The 21,686-nt window shown below is 49.1% G+C and overlaps 1 protein-coding gene across 2 annotated transcripts in view; it reads left to right on the top strand.

The window, feature by feature from the left end:
- PIWIL2 (piwi like RNA-mediated gene silencing 2) overlaps window positions 1–21,686 on the top strand; it is a 1,947,029-nt gene that overhangs the window by 798,928 nt on the left and 1,126,415 nt on the right. For both annotated transcript variants that reach the window (XM_078666379.1, XM_078666380.1), the window contains one exon: window positions 1,557–1,670. In XM_078666379.1, the coding sequence (XP_078522505.1) occupies window positions 1,557–1,670 (114 nt within the window). The remainder of the gene's footprint in view (window positions 1–1,556; window positions 1,671–21,686) is intronic.

Consider the following 21,686-nt stretch of genomic DNA (forward strand, 5'->3'; position numbering starts at 1 on the left):
CAACAACCAGCCTCAATCTCCAACTACAGACTTGAGCGAAAGCCATAAATAAACACGCAACTTAAATATGATGTCCTGTGGCAGTGAGAGTCAGCATTTCGGAATTAGTTAAAAAATTACCTTATGGCGCCGTGTGATTGGGAACAACACCGGGTTTCCAGTCCTGCGGTTTCGGTTTACAAATCAATATTTGCAAGTGTTAATCTAGTTGATGAATATGACATCAACAAGACTATAACTCCCACAATGCAGTAGATTCTGTGGGTAAAACGCTCAGGATTACAAAATAGTTTCTCGCTGACATTGCTGTCGCATGGCAATCCCCATCTCGCACACACTGTGCACACACTCTTATACTTAGTTTCTTGGGCGAGAGACAGCCTAGCTAGGTAAGCGTGTTGCTCGTGGTATAATTTGACTCATGGTGCATGTGGCAAAAGAGGCCCAGATAGGCCCAAAACCGGTCTGTGGTGTCTGTTAATAAGTTTCTCCTACTGCAGCTACAAAATGCTTTCCTGCAATCACTTTCCAAGCAGCCCGGAACAATGGCGGTCGCTTCTTAGCAATGCAATAAGTCTTGCATTTACAAGAGTTTGAGCTATTGGCATTGTAAACAACAATGGCTTTTATCTATGAGTTAATTAGCAAAATAGATAAAGAAAAGGCATTGTCATTTACAATGCTAATAGCTTAAACTCTTGCAAATGCGAGACCTATTGCATTGCAAATGCTTGTTGGTGTTGTTCGTCACCATTTCCTTTTCTGCTCTTTCGCACACTGTTCCCAGACTCCCCAAGTTTTGTCTGATGGCTCTGTGTTGTGGCACAGAAAACTTCTCCGGAGAAAACTGATGTAGGCGCGACGGGGTGGGGCTTATGTGACCTCGCTGACGTCCCGTACGGGACGACGCCTGGTAGAGTCTCGTGATGCCGTCCCCCCGGCGCGCAGGGATGCTGGGCAAATAATTTCCGGATCCAGTCTCACGCCTGGGGATAATTCTACATTAAGGAATCTGCGGCTAAAATCGCCTCTACCAGATACATCATTACCGAAGGTAAGTAACTCGTACAACAGTTCAACCATGCTCAGGGGGCTCCTCCACAATAACGGAGAAGCATCACCCCACTGGTTCAGAACCAGAAGCTGAAAAATAAATCTTTATTCTATCACAGTTTTGTTTTTCACCTGCTGGCTGAGCCACTGTGTGTGCTGTAATCATGAAGCAGTAAGGCAATTTCATGTGCCATTTCGATTTTTTAAAAATATTTTGTCATTTTCCTAATGTATAAAGAATGGAATAAGGATGTGCCTTTACCTGTACATATTATTTTCTACTGAAGAAATATTCCCTCATCCCACGCTACTGTAGAGTAATCGGGGATTCTGCACATCCTCTGAGATACTGTAACGTTTATGAATACAATGAAGATACTTTTGCTAGAGAAATGGTGCTACTTTAAGTAACTTTCTTTGTAGCACAATTTCTTTCAATTAATGTCTTAACTTGATTCTTTTGTAAATCTGACTGAGAGCACACTATGCTGTGTGTCTTTTAGGTTACAGGTGTGGCCAGGTTATGCCGCCAGCATTCGAAGGACAGATGGAGGTCTCTTTTTATTGGCTGATGTTGCTCACAAAGTTATCCGCAATGATTCTGTACTGGACATCATGTAAGTCTTTCATACCTGGCATATTTATGCCCATAAAGTTTGTTTTTTAGAACATTTAAAAAAAGCACTGTGGTTTATGGGTGGGATCAACACTCTATAGGCCTATTTGTAATGGTGTGCTAGGCATGGAAGTACATTTTAATGTTCTCCTTAACACTAAGTCTCTTTTGAAATCTAGTGGCATAGAGCTAGGACGGAGTTTGGAATTGCTGTAAATCGTTGCTTTTTATCTACAGATGTAGATTGCCTGTTAGGTATGCCATTTTCAGAACCACTAGAACATAATGGAAAAGTATGGAAAAATGGCAGTCAAAGTCCCTCAGTGAGACGGGTACCTCTGTAGGATTCCAGTAGTCCCCAAAACCTTGTCTACCATGTGCAGGACAATCCACACCTTCCTGAACTACAACGTCCAAAGATGCTGGCTTCCAAGCCATTCCACTTACCTCCAAAGGAGCCTAGTTGAATTATCTAAATATGTACCATTTATGATACCTCATATCATGTCAATAGTGAAACAAAGCTAGTGTTTTAGCCATCTTCAGTAAGTGGAACAGCCCCTCATTACTGGACCTATTTTGAGTTTGTAGACATAGTATTTGTACACAAAGGTTTTTCATATCAAAGCAGTAGTTTTTGTGAGAGAGAAAACATCTAAAGCCAGCTTGCTCCCCAATCCCCCATAACACTTTTGAAATAATTGATAGAATGTGGTGACCCTGAACTTTCAGCCTGTATGTTTGTATTTCAAAGTCAAAGTCAAAAAAGGCTTTATTTCGACATATAACAATATCTTAAAAAGCATACATACAGTAAGAAAAAATACTTTTCAGTACATTTAAAATAAACCGTAACTTTCTGCTATCAGAAAATGGTTCTGTAGGTTTTAAAATAAGCATTTAGTTTAAAACAGACCATGGTAAAAAGTGTAATTAAACAATTTGCCTAAGTCTTTTTGACCGGATTCGCCATGCCCACCCAAGGTACTTCGAGGTGGCACATGCGTAAAAAGTACGGGTGTCCGAATAGAGAATCCTTAAGGCCACGTTGCAATGCCTAGTGCCCAGAGTACGACACATAGGCTTAAGCCATTTTGACCGTGGAACTATGTATGCAGGACACTCAAATAAAAAGTGGGGGACAGATTCTCTGCGCTGTGGGCAGAAGGGACACCACGGAGCAGTCTGGTATGGGATTTTCCAATGACAAGTAAATTCCATTACAGGGAGAAGACCAGTTCTAAATTTAAAATACAAGGACCTTTCCCAAGGGGCTGAGATGGTGTCCAGATACAGTTCTCTATAGGGGGTATCTTTGGACTCCATGAAGTTTCTAGTCGACTTGCATATCGAGGTGGAGGAATTCCTTCTGTTTGTTACCCAATTCCAATAAAGTTGTTTAATTGTGGATTTGGGAGGGGCTGACTGTTGATGCCATGCTTCTTCCAGCCCCAAATTGGTAAGTAAGGCTTTAATGTCCGTTAGCCACTTTATTTTCGCCCACCCTGTCGATCTTAGTATCTCCCGTAGACCATCCGCATAACTTGAGAGTTCAGGAACTCTCCAGATGCGAGCCCACAGAAGCAAAGGGCGTAACTTCGCTAGGTCTTCTATGGCCCGACAGCCCATGTCCAATTGCAGAGGCAAGATGGGGACAGACGGGCCAAGGGACATCAGGCTTCTCAAGAAGGAATTCTCAGCTCGAGTAAGGTCTTTCAAGTTCGACATTCCCCATAATTCCGCCCCATACAAGGCAGCACTTACTCCTCTGGCCGCGTAGATGTCCAATACTGCAGCTATGGGTTTAGTTGAGGCTGCTCTCTGCTCTTTTAGCAGGGTCCCGGTTATTCTTTTTAGGTTTAACAACATTTTAAGCAGATGCTGGTCCCATTTCATGGAATCCACCAACCTGATGCCCAGATAATCGAAGGTTTTTGTCCTGTCCAATGCCACAGAGCCCAATGTTGGCGGAGGGCCCAGTTTTTGCGGAGGGTTCAAAATAAGGTACTTTGTTTTGTCTGTATTTATACAGAGTCCTCTTTGTTTACAAAAATCGTCAAAGCCTGAGAGAAGCTGTTGTAGGCCCATTGGCGATTTTGACAAGAGCAAAGTATCGTCCGCAAAAAGCAGGGTGGGAATAAAGCGACCTGCCAGACGAGGGGCATCTGCTGGAATCCTTAACAAGTGGTCCACCACCCCATTAACATAGAGCGAAAAGAGTGTTGGGGCAAGGACACACCCTTGCCGCACTCCTCTGTTCACATCTATTCTTCGGGTTTTTTGGCCATTGGGACCCCAGCGAATTTGGGCGTAGTTGTTTTCATGAAACTTCATGACCAGGTGGAGCAGGTAAGGTGGCAGGCCAAGATCATTAAGAACCTTCCATAGATTATTTCTGGGGACCAAATCGAAGGCCGTCCGGAGGTCGATGAAGGCCAAGTATAATGTACCCTTCCCAATTGTGACGACCTTCCAGTGAATCATAAGAAGCCTTAGTGATTGTTCAATTGTTCCAGTGCCAGCACGGAACCCTGCCTGAAAATCCGAGAGGATCCTGTTCTCATCTGCCCATTGTTGTATTCTTGTTAAAAGAACCTTGCCTGCGACTTTTTGTGAGCAGTCGATCAGGCTGATTGGCCTGTAGTTCCCTGGGTCATCTCTCGAACCTTTTTTGTGAAGGGGAACCACTTCAGCGGCCATCCAAGAGGCAGGCAGAGGTGCGCTTTCCAAAGCAGCATTCAAAACCGAGGAGATCAGTGTGCTCCAATCATCTATATCCGCTCGGAGCAAGTCACCCGGAAGACCATCGGGGCCAGCCGCCTTGCGTGGAACCAGAGATTTTATTGCACTTTCCGCTTCTATCTTAGTGAACAGACTTTCCTCGAATCTTTCCATCACTCTGAGGGGCTGAGGTAAAACGAAATCCAACGCTTCAACTGCGGTTGCCATATACAATTTCGAAAAATGTGTAAACCATAAGTCCTCGGTTATATTACAGGTGATAACTGTATCAAGGGGTCTGTTCTTCTTGTGAACTAAGTCCCAGAAAGCTTTTGCGTTTTTTCCGCCACTGGCAGTTCGGAGATCCTGCCAGAACTTGTCTTCCCAGTCTCTCTTTGCTGTTTTAAGCTCCGATTTATAGCCCTTCCGTTCAGTGGATATTAGGATAGCATTTCCACTTTTCACCGCCAATATCAGGGCTCTCTTCTTGGCACGACACTCCTTCGTGTACCATCCTGACTTGCCTTTTTGGTTATTACGATTAGGGTTCCCATTTTTTACTTTGGCCTTAAAAAGGTCCCCAATTGAGAGTGCGACCTCACAGAACAATGCTGTAATCTGATTAGGGCAAATAGGCTGACTTTTTAAAATGGCACTGGCTGTGGAAGTAACAGTTCTGATACATGCCATTTTCTCCTCATCTATTGCCACTTTGTCCCATTTCAAGCGTCTTAAGCAGTTTGTTGGGACCACTCCTCCCAGTGGCCCTGTTGCAAAAGCATCATGGTTTCCACTTCCAGGGAAGTTCTCTTTCCACCAGATTGATAAGGTCAAAGAAAGGGCGTTATGATCACTGTCCAGGGAGGGAAGAACTACCATATCCTTCATATGAGCCCACAAAGAAAAATTTAGAAGGATATAATCGATCCGGGAAGAATGACCGACCCTGTTATATGTATGAGCCCCCACTAGGTCTGATGGTGTCCTCCCATTGGCTGCCCTTAGGCCATGCTCTAAAGTGAGGGAATTTAGTTGGATGATTCTGGGAGTCCAGCTATTTATGATGGGCAAGTCAAGTGACGGGACACCTCTCCTAGAATCTTCATCATTTAGATCCAAGGATTCATCGGGTAACAAAGGCTCAAATGTACAATTGAAGTCCCCCATGACCAAAATTAGGGAATCGCTACAGCACTCACCCAGGGCTGCCTCCAGGTCCAAGAGCGTTGGTGACAAAGCTCTCCCGGAGGCCCCTCGTGTATAAATATTGATAATCTCCAGTTTTTCTGCTCTCCTCGGGCAAGTTACAGTGAGGTGCATCAAATCTGGAGTTTTTTGGGGGTGATGGTGTACCCTCCATCCCAAAGTAATGTCTATCCAAACCAAGAGACCTCCGAAGGGGCGACCTCTTCCCGAAGCTGGAATTTCCGCCGGGACAAAAAAGGTGGCATTTCCTACTCGGTGCCTTGGTTCTACGCACCATGTCTCTTGAAATGCGCAAACTGAGTGGGGTTCAATGAGCGCCACCCAGTCTGGGACATCTAGCTTACTGCTTAAGCCTGCCACATTCCAACTAATGATTTTCAAAGGGGCATGATGCTGGGGCTCATTATAACCGCTATTCCCACCCTGAGGACCCGAAATTTGAGGTCCAGCCACTAGTTCAAGATTATCTGTCCCATCACCTGAAGGAATGGGTAAGATTGGGATAGGCGAGGGATGGGGCACAACAATATTGGTCAGCGCAACCTCCCCTACCAGAGAAGTTGTGTTAGCCCTTTGGGGGGAGACATTTATTACCTCTAAGGTGTTAAGTCACCAGCCCCAACCCTGTGGAGTGGTTGGTTGGGAAGGGGTCCATACACTTGCTCTAGGATCCAAGGTTGGGTAATGAGGGAACCATACACCTCTACCCCCATCTTGGAAAAAATTATTTTTGTTATTATTGTTATTATTATTGAGCCCCATTAAGGGGGGGGGGTGATAAAAGTACCCCAAATCCCTAGTTTGTATGTCGCAAAAGTTGTGCTGCGACTGTTGGCTACAAATCATGCCAGCAGCTCTGGGATCATTAAAATTAATCAACACACAATCCCCGGTAATAGCCTTGCGTCTGTTACCGATCCAACCCACCCGTCGGACAAAAGCTACTCTGCCATCAATGTGCCCTGGGAGGGGTCTATTAGCTTTTAGCCAAGAGAGCGTCTTGTGTTTGAGTTCAGAATAGGACTCACGAGAGCCCTCTTCAAGCTCGGGTACCCCTGTTAAGATAACCACATAGGGCTTACAGCCAGGCGGAAGACTAGCATTTGGCATACGCCGTTTTATCCTGTCTTTGGCTAGGAATTTTGTTGTGGTTTTTACTAGGGGTTTGGGCGTTACATGCGAAGCAGAAGTAGGAGGGGATGCGATTATGATTGCCGCGCCATTGCTTACAGTCACTGTATCTCCAGTTGCCTTAGTTTTGGAAGTGGTAGGCTTGGGATTTGCAGCAAATTTGACCTTGGGTGCCTTTGGTACATGGGTGCTAGATTTATTCATTGGGCGTGCCAAACTAGACTCAGGGGTTGGGGTCGATGAGAGGGGTATGGTTCCAGTGATAGGTTTGGGAGCCTTAGCCAAGGCAGGCGTTTTTAAACTAGGTGAGGGATCAGGGAGGGCTGTCGGGATAAACGGAACTGTTGGGGCAGGACCACTCCTTAGCCCACCATTCTCTTCAGCCTGGGTTTTAGCGTGAAATTTAACTAACGATTTCACAGCATAAAAGTTGTCCAGCATTGACTGCTCAAGCGAGGCTAGTTTGCGTGTGAGGCCATCGATCTTATCTACAAGTGGCATCACCACAGACTTAATAATGCTCTCGACTTGGGGGAAAATGCTAGCATCTATAGGGGCCAATTGCCCAGGAGTGCCCTCGACAGCAGCGTCTCCAATGTGGGACGCTTGGGGTTTTGAGTGGGGAACCTGATTCGGGGTAATACCCCCTTTTGGTATGATGTTCCTACTAACCTTACTGTGAGGTTTTAGAGAGCCTCCCCTACGGGGACTAATGGGACGCTTTCTCTTCTTTTGAGGGACGGAGCCTAGGATTAGATTCCCTACAGGTACAGTTTCAGGGACTACCACTCTAGGAGTGTTAATATCAGAGTGACCTGCAGTGGATGGGGAATTCACAGCTATATTTACAAGCACATGGGGGCTCGAATCATCAGGGGTATTGGGAGTACCATCTGAAATCTGCCTCTCTGGTGATGGAATACTGAAAAGAGAGGAAGTGGAGTGTGTCGGGTCGAGCACAATACTTGGAGCTGTGGTGGTTACCCTTTCAAGGCTAGCCCTAATCCGACTCACTCTCTCGTCAATGGTGGGGGAATCAACTATTACTAAAGGAGTTGGTGGGATATAACCAGGGCTATCAGCTAGGGCAATGGCGCCCAAAGAAGAGCGCTTATTAGACGTGCTAAAGGAGTCCCGGGACAACCTTCGCTCAGCCAAGATTATCTCCTTCTCAACTATGGAGACAGCACGGGTTATGAACTGGTCCATAGTGCCTAAAACAACGTCTCCAGCAGATTTCTTTGTCTTGCAAGAACGGGTTCCTGAAGCCATAGTCCTGGTGGCTGGATGTCGGCTTTAAGGGGCCAAGGGATGTGGCCCAGCCCGGCCTCCTCCGGCCCCGGACGGCCACAGACGGTCCCGCCCTTGTCCCGGGCTTCTCCCGGCGCGCTCCCGCGTAGCGGTGGAGCAAGCGTTTGTATATAGATGGTGTGATTGGTGAAGGGGCGGGGCTTGCAGGGAGAGCGGCCCAGGTGATTGCAGGCGGGCTATCAGGGACTCCTGGGATATGGAGTCCCTGACCACACTGCTCGCAGCCCTGCAAGGCTTACCGGCACCCTTGGCGTCTGCACGCACTCCCGAAGCTCCTCTGCTCCCAGACACGAAGCGGGACCCGCGGAGCGGGTCCGGCGAGAAGTAGCCTGGGTCCACAAGAAGGAAGCTGTTCCACCAGCAAACAGGCAGCAGGTACGCACAAAGAGTCCCAAAGAGGTAGTGGGAGCGGTGGCTTTTAGCTCCGTAGGTGAAGGGGCGGGGCTTGCAGGGAGAGCGGCCCAGGTGATTGCAGGCGGGCTATCAGGGACTCCTGGGATATGGAGTCCCTGACCACGCTGCTCGCAGCCCTGCAAGGCTTACCGGCACCCTTGGCGTCTGCACGCACTCCCGAAGCTCCTCTGCTCCCAGACACGAAGCGGGACCCGCGGAGCGGGTCCGGCGAGAAGTAGCCTGGGTCCACAAGAAGGAAGCTGTTCCACCAGCAAACAGGCAGCAGGTACGCACAAAGAGAGTCCCAAAGAGGTAGTGGGAGCGGTGGCTTTTAGCTCCGTAGGTGAAGGGGCGGGGCTTGCAGGGAGAGCGGCCCAGGTGATTGCAGGCGGGCTATCAGGGACTCCTGGGATATGGAGTCCCTGACCACACTGCTCGCAGCCCTGCAAGGCTTACCGGCACCCTTGGCGTCTGCACGCACTCCCGAAGCTCCTCTGCTCCCAGACACGAAGCGGGACCCGCGGAGCGGGTCCGGCGAGAAGTAGCCTGGGTCCACAAGAAGGAAGCTGTTCCACCAGCAAACAGGCAGCAGGTACGCACAAAGAGAGTCCCAAAGAGGTAGTGGGAGCGGTGGCTTTTAGCTCCGTAGGTGAAGGGGCGGGGCTTGCAGGGAGAGCGGCCCAGGTGATTGCAGGCGGGCTATCAGGGACTCCTGGGATATGGAGTCCCTGACCACGCTGCTCGCAGCCCTGCAAGGCTTACCGGCACCCTTGGCGTCTGCACGCACTCCCGAAGCTCCTCTGCTCCCAGACACGAAGCGGGACCCGCGGAGCGGGTCCGGCGAGAAGTAGCCTGGGTCCACAAGAAGGAAGCTGTTCCACCAGCAAACAGGCAGCAGGTACGCACAAAGAGAGTGTTTGTATTTCACCCCCAAGCCCTCTGGGCAACAGTGCCTAGAAAAGGTCTCGCATATCTCATCGAAGCCAAATGGAGTACTGCCCTATTAGGTAGAAAACTGAAGCTTCTGTTTCTGGACTTAAGCGGTTGGCAAAATTGTACTTTGAAAATCTGTTCCGTTAGGTATACAGACCAAATGCCAGAAAATCGTAGCAGAAAGGACCAGCTACGTATCGATCATGCATATAATTAGAGTAAATAAAAACACACATTAATGTGACTTGCACACAAATTGATAAACTTGCTATAAACTTGCTATATGCACATTAAAGATTTCAGCCAGGAATTGTATACATAGCTCTCACCTGATGAATTTGAACAGAACTGCATGATCTTTCACTAACATCGATAATATAAATAAAGATGTCAGATATTTTGATAATAGTATAAAAACAGTGTTTATTTTTGGATGTTGTTAGCTATAGAAACAGTGCAAAACAAATATTTGTCAATTCACACCAATAAGCAAGCAATTATGCTAGTAAACCGCCTATGATGAAATGCATGAAAGTTACTGCTAAAACTGTCTCTGTGTATAGTCTGATAAGTTGCAATGTGGAGCATCTGCCGAAATGACTCCTGGCTGTGTAGTATCATCCAAGGTAAGGTGCTGTGCTTCACAGGTATAGGAAAGAACCCTTTGTGTATGGTCACACCACACCTTTTGCCCCTGTGCTGATGGTTATGACTTTGAAAGTGGTTTGAAGTCTGCTTCCCAGACCCCAGTGCCAGTGCTTTCTCCCTGAAACACGATGTAGCAAATTGTTACTCCCAATTGGCATGGACTTTAACCCTCTTTTAAGTCTGTAGTAAAGTGGTACCCAAAGCCTGAAGCATTAGTTGTGCCACCTTAAGGGGCAGTAGTAAACAGGTGGCAGCAGCGTGCCATTGCAGAGTGCAGAAACAGTGCAAACTGTTCCGATCAACTTTGTCATCAGCATGAGTGGCAAGGTCAAAGCACTCTCTTCAATATGTCAGTCACCCCTAGCTAGGCCTCCTTAAGCCCAGGAGGCAGGGTGCAGTATATGAAAGTTGGGGACATCAAAAAGCAAGTTTATATGTCCCTGTAGCAGCCTCTCTAAAAAGCACTATTATAGGTTTTCAGCGGTCCATAGGATAACATGGGCTGGCATCCGGGCACACTCGAGATTGACAGCTTCATTATGGTACCGCTGAATAGGGTCATGATTGGTATCAAACAAAGTACCTCCTCACCCCTGACACGATACCTGTGTCAAGGTTAATGTGGCATGCACCCAGGCGGTTACCTTAGAGGCTGCCCCAGCCATTCAGGTGCTCTGCCTGGTAACCCGCGCTTCCTGCCACCAAGACATGAATCCGATCTCCTGCCAGGGAGTGTGAACACTCTCAGAAGTCAGAAACAAAGACCGGACTAGGAAGGAGATGACACTTCCTTCCTGAACAGGATGGCGAGTTGTTGGACCTGGGGGGTACCAGATCACATAGGGTAGCCTGGCCCAGCAGTAGACCGTCAAATCCTAGAGGCAAAAGTGTTAAGCTTGCGTTCCACCCTTCAGTAACTCAGAATTCTCCCATACAAAAACGACACCACACCAAAATCTGTAGGAAAATACGTTCTGGTTTATAAAAATATTTTGTTCTCCTTCTCCTTTATATCATTTGTCAATACAGTTACATTACACATTAAACATTGCTGCTACATTCTTCTCTACTTTGGAGATGTTCAGTTACTTCTCAGTCTGTATACAATTGGGACAAATAAAAGTGCTCTCAAGAACAGAGTCTGTCCACTATGAATGTTCAAGCAACCTCTGAACTTCCTAGAGAAGATATTAACGGATATTTCCCCTGCTGCACAAAGGGTCAACAATTATTAACCAAACTGACTTTATCGAAGGCTTTCTCCTTTACCCCTGTAACAGAAGGGTTAAACACCAACACAGTCGATAAAAGCCTTCATATAAGCTTAGGGGTTTAGGGGCACTTGAAGAAGTCTCAAGGGCTTCCTGGGTTAACTATTCACTCCTCCATTTAGAAAAGAAAATGGGAAGAAACCACTCTTCGGGACCCCCGATCAGTAGATCCCCACTCTTTGAATATCCCCAACTCGCTCCTTACTTCCAGTGTTGGGCCACTGTGGCCAAAGACTCGGATCGCCGGGGGGAACCAGCAGTACCTGCAGGATCTTGTCTGCCCTCAGCTCAACCTCGCCCCCAGAACCAGCCACCCTGTCACAGAGCTGGCGCCGGGGGAAGGCTACGCAGACTGAGGAGATTCGGCGATCACCTCACGCCCGTTTCCTCACCGTGCGCTGCCTCCGCCTTTCTTGGGGTAAAGCGGCATTACTGGGCAAGCTCAGGGGATCAGTGGCTCCACGATTGAGCCCGCTCAACTCCGTCATCCTCTGTTCCTCCCTCTCCTTTTCTAACCTTGCTAACTCCCACTTCAGCTGTCTCTTTTCCCTCCTGTCAGCTAGTTCAGCTTCGGTTAAGGTTCTTCCGGAGACACTGCTGCCCTCCCTTGAGAAGGTCCTAGGTCCTGGGAGTAGGTTTTCCATTTCAGGATGGAACAATCCCTCTACCCCTATGACTGTGTCCCGGTCCGTCCCCTCTTCCTCCTCCTTTCCCTCTCTATGTGCTGCCACCCAAGCCCTCAAACTGGTCTGGAGTTCCCCCTTCTTGGCACCACGCTTAAAAAACACTCCCATCTTCTGGCAAAAGTCTCTAAGCTGGGCTGCAGAATAGGTTTCCAGTTCCTCCAGAGCAAATTCCATTTTGCTTATGAGAGATATAGGGACAACCACTTGGGAAGAGTTGGTTCAAAGGGCAATTCGAAGCTACCTCCACCCCCCACCAGGAGCCAATTTGGAAAAAGCAAAAGAAGTAATTGGGAAGTCCGTCAGGAGAAAACTCCAGGTGTAGGCCTATGGAATACACCTTGTTACTAAAGAGTGGACGCAAGCACAGTTCTTATCCCACCGCTGGACACCAATTATGTTGGACCTGGGGGGTACCAGATCACATAGGGTAGCCTGGCCCAGCAGTAGACAGTTAAATCCTAGAGGCAAAAGTGTTAAGCTTGCGATCCACCCTTCAGTAACTCAGCATTCTCCCATACAAAAACGACACCACACCAAAATCTGTAGGAAAATAAGTTCTGCTTTATAAAAATATTTTGTTCTCCTTCTCCTTTATATCATTTGTCAATACAGTTACATTACACATTAAACATTGCTGCTACCTTCTTCTCAACTTCGAGATGTTCAGTTACTTCTCAGTCTGTATACAATTGGGACAAATAAAAGTGCTCTCAAGAACAGAGTCTGTCCACTATGAATGTTCAAGCAACCTCTGAACTTCCTGGAGAAGATATTAACGGATATTTCCCCTGCTGCACAAAGGGTCAACAATTATTAACCAAACTGACTTTATCGAAGGCTTTCTCCTTTACCCCTGTAACAGAAGGGTTAAACACCAACACAGTCGATAAAAGCCTTCATATAAGCTTAGGGGTTTAGGGGCACTTGAAGAAGTCTCAAGGGCTTCCTGGGTTAACTATTCACTCCTCCATTTAGAAAAGAAAATGGGAAGAAACCACTCTTCGGGACCCCCGATCAGTAGATCCCCACTCTTTGAATATCCCCAACTCGCTCCTTACTTCCAGTGTTGGGCCACTGTGGCCAAAGACTCGGATCGCCGGGGGGAACCAGCAGTACCTGCAGGATCTTGTCTGCCCTCAGCTCAACCTCGCCCCCAGAACCAGCCACCCTGTCACAGAGCTGGCGCCGGGGGAAGGCTACGCAGACTGAGGAGATTCGGCGATCACCTCACGCCCGTTTCCTCACCGTGCGCTGCCTCCGCCTTTCTTGGGGTAAAGCGGCATTACTGGGCAAGCTCAGGGGATCAGTGGCTCCACGATTGAGCCCGCTCAACTCCGTCAGATCTCCTGTCGTCGCTCCGCCCCTCTCCAGGACTAGCGTCCACTCCGCCGAGCCTGCGCGGTCCTGAAAGGGCACTTTTCCCTCACAATGTCACAACACTCCTTTCGCCGGCCCAGGCAATATTTAGGCTGCTTCCACCTCACAGCCACACCTCCCGCTGGTACCGCCCCAGTCACTTGGACCAAGTCTCCACTCCCGTGTGAACCGCTACTCTCAACTTGGCAGTCTTTACCTCAGGTATGGGGAGGGGGGGTTATTAGTATGCCGGGTGGAGCAAATAGGGCCTCAGTTCAAAGCAGTGAACCAAAGAGGAGGGCAAAAGAACTCGGCTCCTCAGCTTCAGTCCTTTCTTCTTTCTGGACGAGCACTCTCAGAGTCTCTATTAAGGCTTTCCCACTGGGCAATGGACAGAACTATCTACCGGTTCAGTTTTCCTCGACCACTCCTATTCCTTTCTCTAGGTTTTGGTTGGGTCAGGCGCCCAGGGTCATCAGGAACACAACGTGGCAGGGTCAAGTCAGTAGCTACAAGGGGAGAAGGGTGGTGAAGCAGTAAGGAAGCAACCCTACAGTGGGAGGTCAACCCTCTGGATATCCTACCCCCGCCTTATGCTACAGCCTGTACTCCAGCTGACTCTCTCTGTAAGACAAAATGGCTGCTCCGCAGCTGACCTTTTATAGGCTGGCCTCAGAAGGTCCAGAAGGTTCTGGAAGGTCCCTATTCTAACCTATGGGTCCTGTCCTGAGGTGACCGTAATGGCAGTTACTGACCACCATTTTGTGGGTCTGGTAAATCTGGTCAAGGAGGCGCCTAGGCCTCAAGAAAAAGACTATGGGCGCACAGAGCACCTAACCCCTAGGTCAACACCTGTAAAATCCAGTGGACATAAAAAAAAAAGAAATGTTATGAGGGGCAAAAAGGGGACAAAATAAATAACTGACAGGAGGGACCACCCAAAGGGCTGACAGGTCTAACACGCATCCCCCCCAGCTGAAAGTGGGGAGAGCTACCCAACCCCTTGGGAGTCCTCATCACTAAGGCGGAAATACCTAGAGAGACCGTCTGCATTGGCGTGGTCCACTCCAGGCCGATGTTCCACCCGGAAGTCCATTCCCTGTAGGGAGATGGACCATCTCAACAGCTTGGGATTCTCCCCCTTCATTTGCATCAGCCAACAAAGAGGTCGATGGTCAGTCTGAACCAGGAAGTGCGAGCCGAACAGGTATGGCGGCAACTTCTTCAGAGCCCATACCACCGCAAAAGCTTCCCGCTCAATCGCACTCCACTTCTGTTCCAGGGGAAGCAGTCTCCTGGACAGGAAGACTACAGGCTGATCCAGACCCTCTTCATTGAGTTGCGATAACACTGCCCCAATGCCATGCTCTGATGCGTCTGTCTGGACAATGAACTCCTTGGAGAAGTCTGGGGCCCTCAGGACCGGTGCTGCACACATTGCCTGTTTCAATTTCCCAAAGGCTTGCTGACAAGCCTCTGTCCAGACTACCCGTCGAGGTTGTTTCTTGGATGTGAGCTCTGTGAGGGGCGCTACAATAGTGCCATATCCCTTCACAAAGCGACAGTAGTAACCTGTGAGGCCCAGGAAAGCTCGGACCTCAGTCTGGGTCTTGGGGGGTTCCCAGGCCATGATTGCCTCAATCTTTGCCTGGAGGGGCTGCACTGTTCCCCTACCCACCAAGTGGCCTAGGTACACAACCGACCCCTGCCCAATCTGACATTTACTGGCCTTGATTGTCAAGCCAGCCTGTTTCAGGGCCTGGAGAACAGCTTGCAAGTGACGCAAATGGTCCTCCCATCTGCTGCTGAAGACGGCAATGTCATCCAGGTAAGCAGCGGAGAAAGCCTCCATTCCAGAGAGGACCTGGTTCACCAGCCGCTGAAAAGTGGCAGGGGCGTTCTTGAGCCCAAAGGGCATCACACAGAACTGGTAGTGTCCCTCAGGCGTGGAGAAAGCTGACCTTTCCTTTGCTCCTTCCGTAAGGAAGATCTGCCAGTACTCTGAAGTAAGGTCAAAGGTACTCAGGTATTGGGCAGCTCCCAGCCGGTCAATCAATTCACCCTCCCTAGGGATCGGATGAGCATCAGTCTTGGTCACTGAGTTCAGTCCCCGGTAATCCACACAGAACCTCAGTTCTGGAGTGGTGCCTGGTGGGGCAGCTTTTGGTACTAAAACCACCGGACTGGACCAGGGGCTACTGGAAGATTCAATGACTCCTAGCTCCAGCATCTTGGTAACCTCACCGTGGATGCTGGCCTTCACCTTGTCTGACAGCCGGTAGGTCTTTGACTTCACTGGTGGGCTGTCTCCTGTGTCCACAGCATGGGTACACAGGTGGGTCCTTCCCGGGACAAGGGAGCACAACTAAGAGTACTGCTCCAATATCCGGCGGCAGCCCTCCCGCTGTTCAGGAGTTAGGGATGGGGAGAGAATCACTCCCTCCACCGACCCATCCTTTTCCTGAGACGAAAAAAGGCCAGGGAGAGGCTCGCTTTCCGCTTCCTCTCCTCCATCAGTCACCATCATCAAGATGACCTCGGGCCTCTCATGGTGGGGTTTGAGGCGATTAGCATGCAGCACCCGTAGGGGCTGTCGAGGGGTCTTAAGATCCACCAGGTGGGTGGGCTTAGCCTTCTTCTCCAATACCTCAAAGGGGCCTGTCCAGCGATCCTGGAGAGCACTTAGCTCACCAGGCTCCATCACCCACACTTTCTGTCCAGGCTCCAACTCCTCCGGGTGAGCGTTGTGGTCATACCAGTCTTTCATTACTGCTTGATTGGCTTCCAAGTTGTCAGAAGCTTGCTTCCACAACTTTGCCATTTGGCTCCGGAAGGCCAGCATGTAGCTCACCACATCCTGGAGAGGCTTTCTGGGAGACTTTTCCCATCCATCCTTCACCAGGCTGAGAGGTCCACGCACAGGGTGCCCGTACAGTAGCTCAAAGGGGCTGAAGCCCACTCCCTTCTGCGGCACTTCCCTGTAAGAGAATAGCAAACAGGGCAGGAGGACGTCCCATTTCCTCCGCAGGCTCTCAGGCAGACTTCTTATCATGCCTTTCAAGGTCTTGTTGAACCTTTCTACCAGTCCATTGGACTGGGGGTGGTATGGAGTGGTGAACTGGTAGGTCACTCCACACTCCTTCCACATTGCCCGCATATATGCTGACATAAAGTTGTTCCCCCTGTCGGACACAACTTCCTTGGGGAAACCCACTCGGGTAAAGATCCCCATCAGGGCCCTAGCCACAACAGGTGCAGTGACAGTCCTCAGAGGAATTGCCTCTGGGTACCGCGTGGTGTGATCCACCAGAACCAGGATAAACCTGTGACCAGCTGTAGTTGGTGGATCCAATGGCCCCACAATGTCGATGCCCACCCTTTCAAAGGGGGTGCTAGCGACAGGAAGTGGTTCCAGGGGAGCTTTCAGTTTCACCCCTGTCTTCCCACTGGCTTGACAGGATACACACGTCTGACAGTATGTGTCGGATGCCACTTTCATCTGAGGCCAGTAAAAGTGGGGGACAAGCCGGGCAAAGGTCTTGTCCTGACCTAAGTGTCCTGCCAAGGGAATCTCATGAGCCAATTCTAGAAGAAAGGCTCGGTAACGTTGAGGGACTACCAAGGCCTGTGATGAACCGGGCAAAGGTACCTTGGGTTCACTGTAGAGGAGTCCGTCCTCCCAGTAAATATGGTAGTGCCCTGCAACGTTCCCTGCTGCCTGGGCTTCGGCCTGTCGCCTCAGTCCCTCAAGGGTAGGGCACTCCTTCTGGCCCTTACAAAACTCCTCCCTGGTAGGCCCTCCTTCCACATGCCACTCAGCAGGGATAGGTAAGTCCTCCAGGGAGACTACTTCCCCCTCCACGGACTCCTGGCCCACCACCGCAGGTGGCCGATCTGTCTCATGGGGCGTGGAAGCCGAAGCAGGCTTCTCCTGTCTTCGGGTCTTTCCCTTTTTGGCAGCGGGCTGGGCCATTGTTCCAGGCTCCAGCCCTGGCGAACTCCCTCTTCGGGTAGTCGCAGACCTTGTGCTTGCCCAGGCCCAGTCAGGTGTACCCAGCATCTCCGAATGAGTCCGGTATTCCACCTCCCTCCAAGCATTGTGCTCAATGTCATTCCCCAACAGACAATCGACTGGCACGGCAGGGCTTACGGCAACTCGAAGTGAACCTGCAACCCCTTCCCACTCAAAGGGAACCTCGGCCACAGGGTAGTGGCCCAATCTGCCGTCAGCCATCGCGGCGGGGTGGAGTACATGTGGAATCACCTGCTCTGGAGACACCAGCTGACTCCTTACCATAGTCATACCGGCTCCGGTGTCTCTCAGAGCCTCCCCTCTTTGGCCATTGATGGTGACCCATTGCCCATACTTTACAGTATTTGAGGGCACCTGGATCTTAGGAACCATCTCCCGATCTCCCAGGGACACTAAGGTGACACCCGCCCACTCACCCCCTTATCTAAGGGCAACTCCTCCCCGAGCACTACACTAGCTACTCCTGGGGCTTTTCCTCCAGTGGGAGGGGGTGGTCTCTTTGGGCACTTGACATCTCCCTTATAATGTCCAACACCACCACACTCAAAGCAGTGGACAACCCTTGGCTGCTGGCTTTGGCCAGGATGAGGGTTTCGGGGCGGGTTAGCCTTAGGGGTGAATCCTCTTCCCTTTCCCTGGAAACTGTTTTGGGGACCTTTTGAGAACTCCCTCTTTTTATCTCCCCCCTCCTTCTTCTGGGGGGCGCCCTGTCTGGCCCTTTGGGAATCCCCTGCAGTCCCCTTTGAGGACACCCGGGTACTTGCCCAGATGTCCGCCTTGTGGAAAAGTAAATTTTGCCATGTTCTGTGTCCCTACGCGTCCTCCATCATATGTTATGTGTGCATGATTAATATGCATATGTATTCCCCATGTTCGATTAAAGACGCAATTACAGTTGTGTCCATCTCTAGTATGCCAGTTTCCAGTTCTCGTGAATACTACGAATATCAGGCCTATGTAAAGCTACGTTGCCACGTTTCCCAGTGTGCGCGTTATTTCATTGTAAAGTCCCCGTTTCTAGGCCTCAAAAGGGCCTGGACACCAGATTCAGCTCCTGTCTCCTGAGCCTCGCTGAGGAGCGCCCACCTGTGTTCCTGACCCTTCACTTACTTCCTGCCTCACAGTGCCCGGTTCAGCCTGGCTCTGCCTCTGAGTCTGCCAAGAGTATGTTATGATTCTAGTTATCAGTCCAGCCCTCCTTCTCTGCATTCCTAAGCTACTGAACCGCATCAATAGTTTCCGTCATTGTCTAGCCCTTACGTCTCCATGTAAGAGAAATACTGTATTTAATGATCATTTAATATTCTTCATCACGCACTACATGTAGAATAATGCATGCTCCAGTCTTAGAGTCTGTTAGCCTTTACCCTGATAACTTTTGGATTCTATCAACATGTTCTCTAAACATCAGATACTAGATACTGCTTAGGTGCATGTCGCCCTGACTCTCCAGACTTCAGTCTCTGCTCCTAGTACAGAGTTCATAGCCCCCAGCTTCTTCTAGTAACACGTCATTGCCAGTTTGCGCGCACCACCAGGTTAGAGGTCCTGGCTCCTTAGGTAGCCCCCTCCATGTTTCCGCCCCATTCATGACATATTCTGTTACGTTTGCATCACATGTCTATGTATACGCCCTGTTACACCTACTTTCACCCTTATCTTTCGCGACTGCTATTGACCACGCCCCATGCTCCGCCTATCATATGTACTGTAATGCAACTGTTTTACTATATATGCTTGTGTATTGTTATTAAATGTTACGCCAGTCCTTTCCCCAGGCAGCTGCCATCCTATTCCTGTGCAGGTTGTCCTGTTCCTGTCCTTTATGCTGTATTAAACCTGCAAACTCCTACTACCTCGAATCTTGACTCTTATTTATTGAGCTATCTGTTATTGCTATGCCTAGTCAAACCTAGATCCGGTATTATTTATTTATATACCACATAATGGCGCCCGAACAGGTACTTGCCCTTTCCCCACGCGTCGGTGAAGCCACGCCGACCCCCTGACCCTCTGCAGTCGTGACGGAACTCTTCTGCGCACCGGCAGATATTTCTGCTTCAAGTATCCCTCAGGCCCACGGAGGAGACGGAGGAGGCGGTCCAGCATCCAGACGAGACGGTGGAGGAACGCGGCGAGTCCCGACCAGAGCCCAAGCCGAGAGTCCAAGGTCCGAGGTATCCGGAGACCCACCCGTAACAGAAGTCCGAAGTTCGTCCGTCCGGCGTCGAAGCAGTCCAGTCCAGTCCGAGGCCTTCCGTTCTTGCTGCCCGGTGAGTACCGTTGCTGGGGTAGTATCTAGACAGGGTCAATCTAATTGACTCTGGTCAGTGGGGTTTGGTGGTACACGGATCCCAAACGAAGTGTCCACTTCGGTGGATGCGGGTCCTGACGTGTCTCTTCATGAGACCGGTAAGTTTCGTACTGTTCCAGCAGTGCATCTAGTTCCTGTTCTAGTCAGTTCTGTTCTCGAGAAAATTCATGTATTCTGTTTTCCGTATTCCAGGTAGTATTCTGTTCGAACTGTTATTCTGAATGTTCTTCATGTATTTTAATGTCGTGGTATGAGTGTGAAGTAATTATCGTGTTTATTGTGTATTGTATTGTGTCCAGATTATAGTTCAGTCATGCCGCTCTTTTCAAAACTGCGTCAGTTAAGAACCAGAAAAGGTCTGCTAGAAGCAGCAGTTCCTGTCCCGCCTAGGGACAGTCCAGGTCATTTTATGTATCAGAAGCATGGCATAAGCGCCATATTATATCTAGATTTATGGGTAGAGTATACCAAGGAGTTAGAAGAAAAGTATAGATGGCCCGTATCAGGTACGTGGGATGCCGAGTGCATCATGAGAGTAGAAGAGGCATTATGGAAAAAGAAAGCCAGACAGTCACAGAAAGATGCCATCGAGTTATGGCGCAAAGAATCTCACAAAAGAACCGAAAAAGAAATCAGAAAGTCAGAAATAAGTCGAGAATCCTTAGAACGAGCCCAGGAAAAGGAATTAATCGAGATAGGTGAACGAGTTAAAACCGAACAGTCAGACAGACAGAGGCATGCCCTCATTAAGGGTATGTATCCTCTTCTTGCCGAGGGCTTGCCAAAAGCGACCCCGGAGGCATCCAGTAACTTTCCGCCACCATTAGTTCCGACCAAGCTACGTCATAAACCGACCGCAGCTGATATTTTTCTCTCGTCCTATTTGGACGACACAGTCCCAGAATATGCAAATCCTGGTCCGCCAGCTCCTGTAAATAATGCAATTCCTGCTCCTCCAGTCACCGGGGCACCTGTTACGGCACCCCCGGTTCAGCCCGCAATACAAGTTCCCGCTACATCAGTCACTCTGCCAGCACGAAGAGTATCAGTCGACGATTCTAGTTTAGGGGCCGCAGGGGGAGGTCCTCCAGGAACCCCGCCGCCACACAAGCGTTTAACGTTAGTCGAATTACATGCACAAGCGTCACAGCGTACGCCCAGATATCAGTCTGTTGCAGAAATAAGAAAAGCCCTTACCGAATGTGGCTATGATCCAGTCCCAGGCGAGGATAATATGGTTTTATATTCATTACGCGTAAGAAAGGTGACCGAGTATCTAGTCACCCTACCAGATATGAAAGAAGATCTAGACAGAATATATCGTTTCATCCGTACAGGGAATGATCCAGAAAGTATTAGTGACGTCATGTGCCAAAGAAAAGTTGAAGTCCAGCTCATGCTATTAAAGTTTCTGATTAATTGTTTAATACGAGAACAAGATTATCCGACTAAAGATCAAGCCGAAATGAAAGTCCTGACAAGGTGGAGTGATAATATAGCCGAGGGTAAGCATAAGACTATCAGTAGTATAGAGAGTATGGACAAGAAAATTCGTAAGGAAATAATAAGGTTACATGATCAACGTAAGACAGTACAGGTAAGCGAGAAAGAGAGTGACTCTCCTACAGAAGAGGACGAGAATCCTGACAGAATAGCGTATGTAGGAAAATCTAGATTTCCAGATCGCCATTTACGTCTAGAACACAATCCAGTTTTTCACCATCCAGCACCAGAACAAGGTTCTCTGGAACAAGTATTTCAAGCTACCGATCACATTCTAAAATCACGAATCGGTTATAGCGAGTTAAGTACTATGCATGAACAAGAACTAGTCCGATCAGCAGTCCGATGGATTACTGATTCTACCACTTTTCCAGATGAAATAGTGGCACAAATGTTTCTGAAATTGCCCCCAGCCGAACAGCGACTGGCGGGTATGTATATGATTCAGCACCTCATAACATTGTATGAGGGTCAACATTCTGATCCAGGTCCGTTGCATGATGTTCTGAAC

The sequence above is a fragment of the Lissotriton helveticus genome, chromosome 11 (genome assembly GCF_964261635.1).
Source record: "Lissotriton helveticus chromosome 11, aLisHel1.1, whole genome shotgun sequence".
NCBI classification, from domain to species: domain Eukaryota; kingdom Metazoa; phylum Chordata; class Amphibia; order Caudata; family Salamandridae; genus Lissotriton; species Lissotriton helveticus.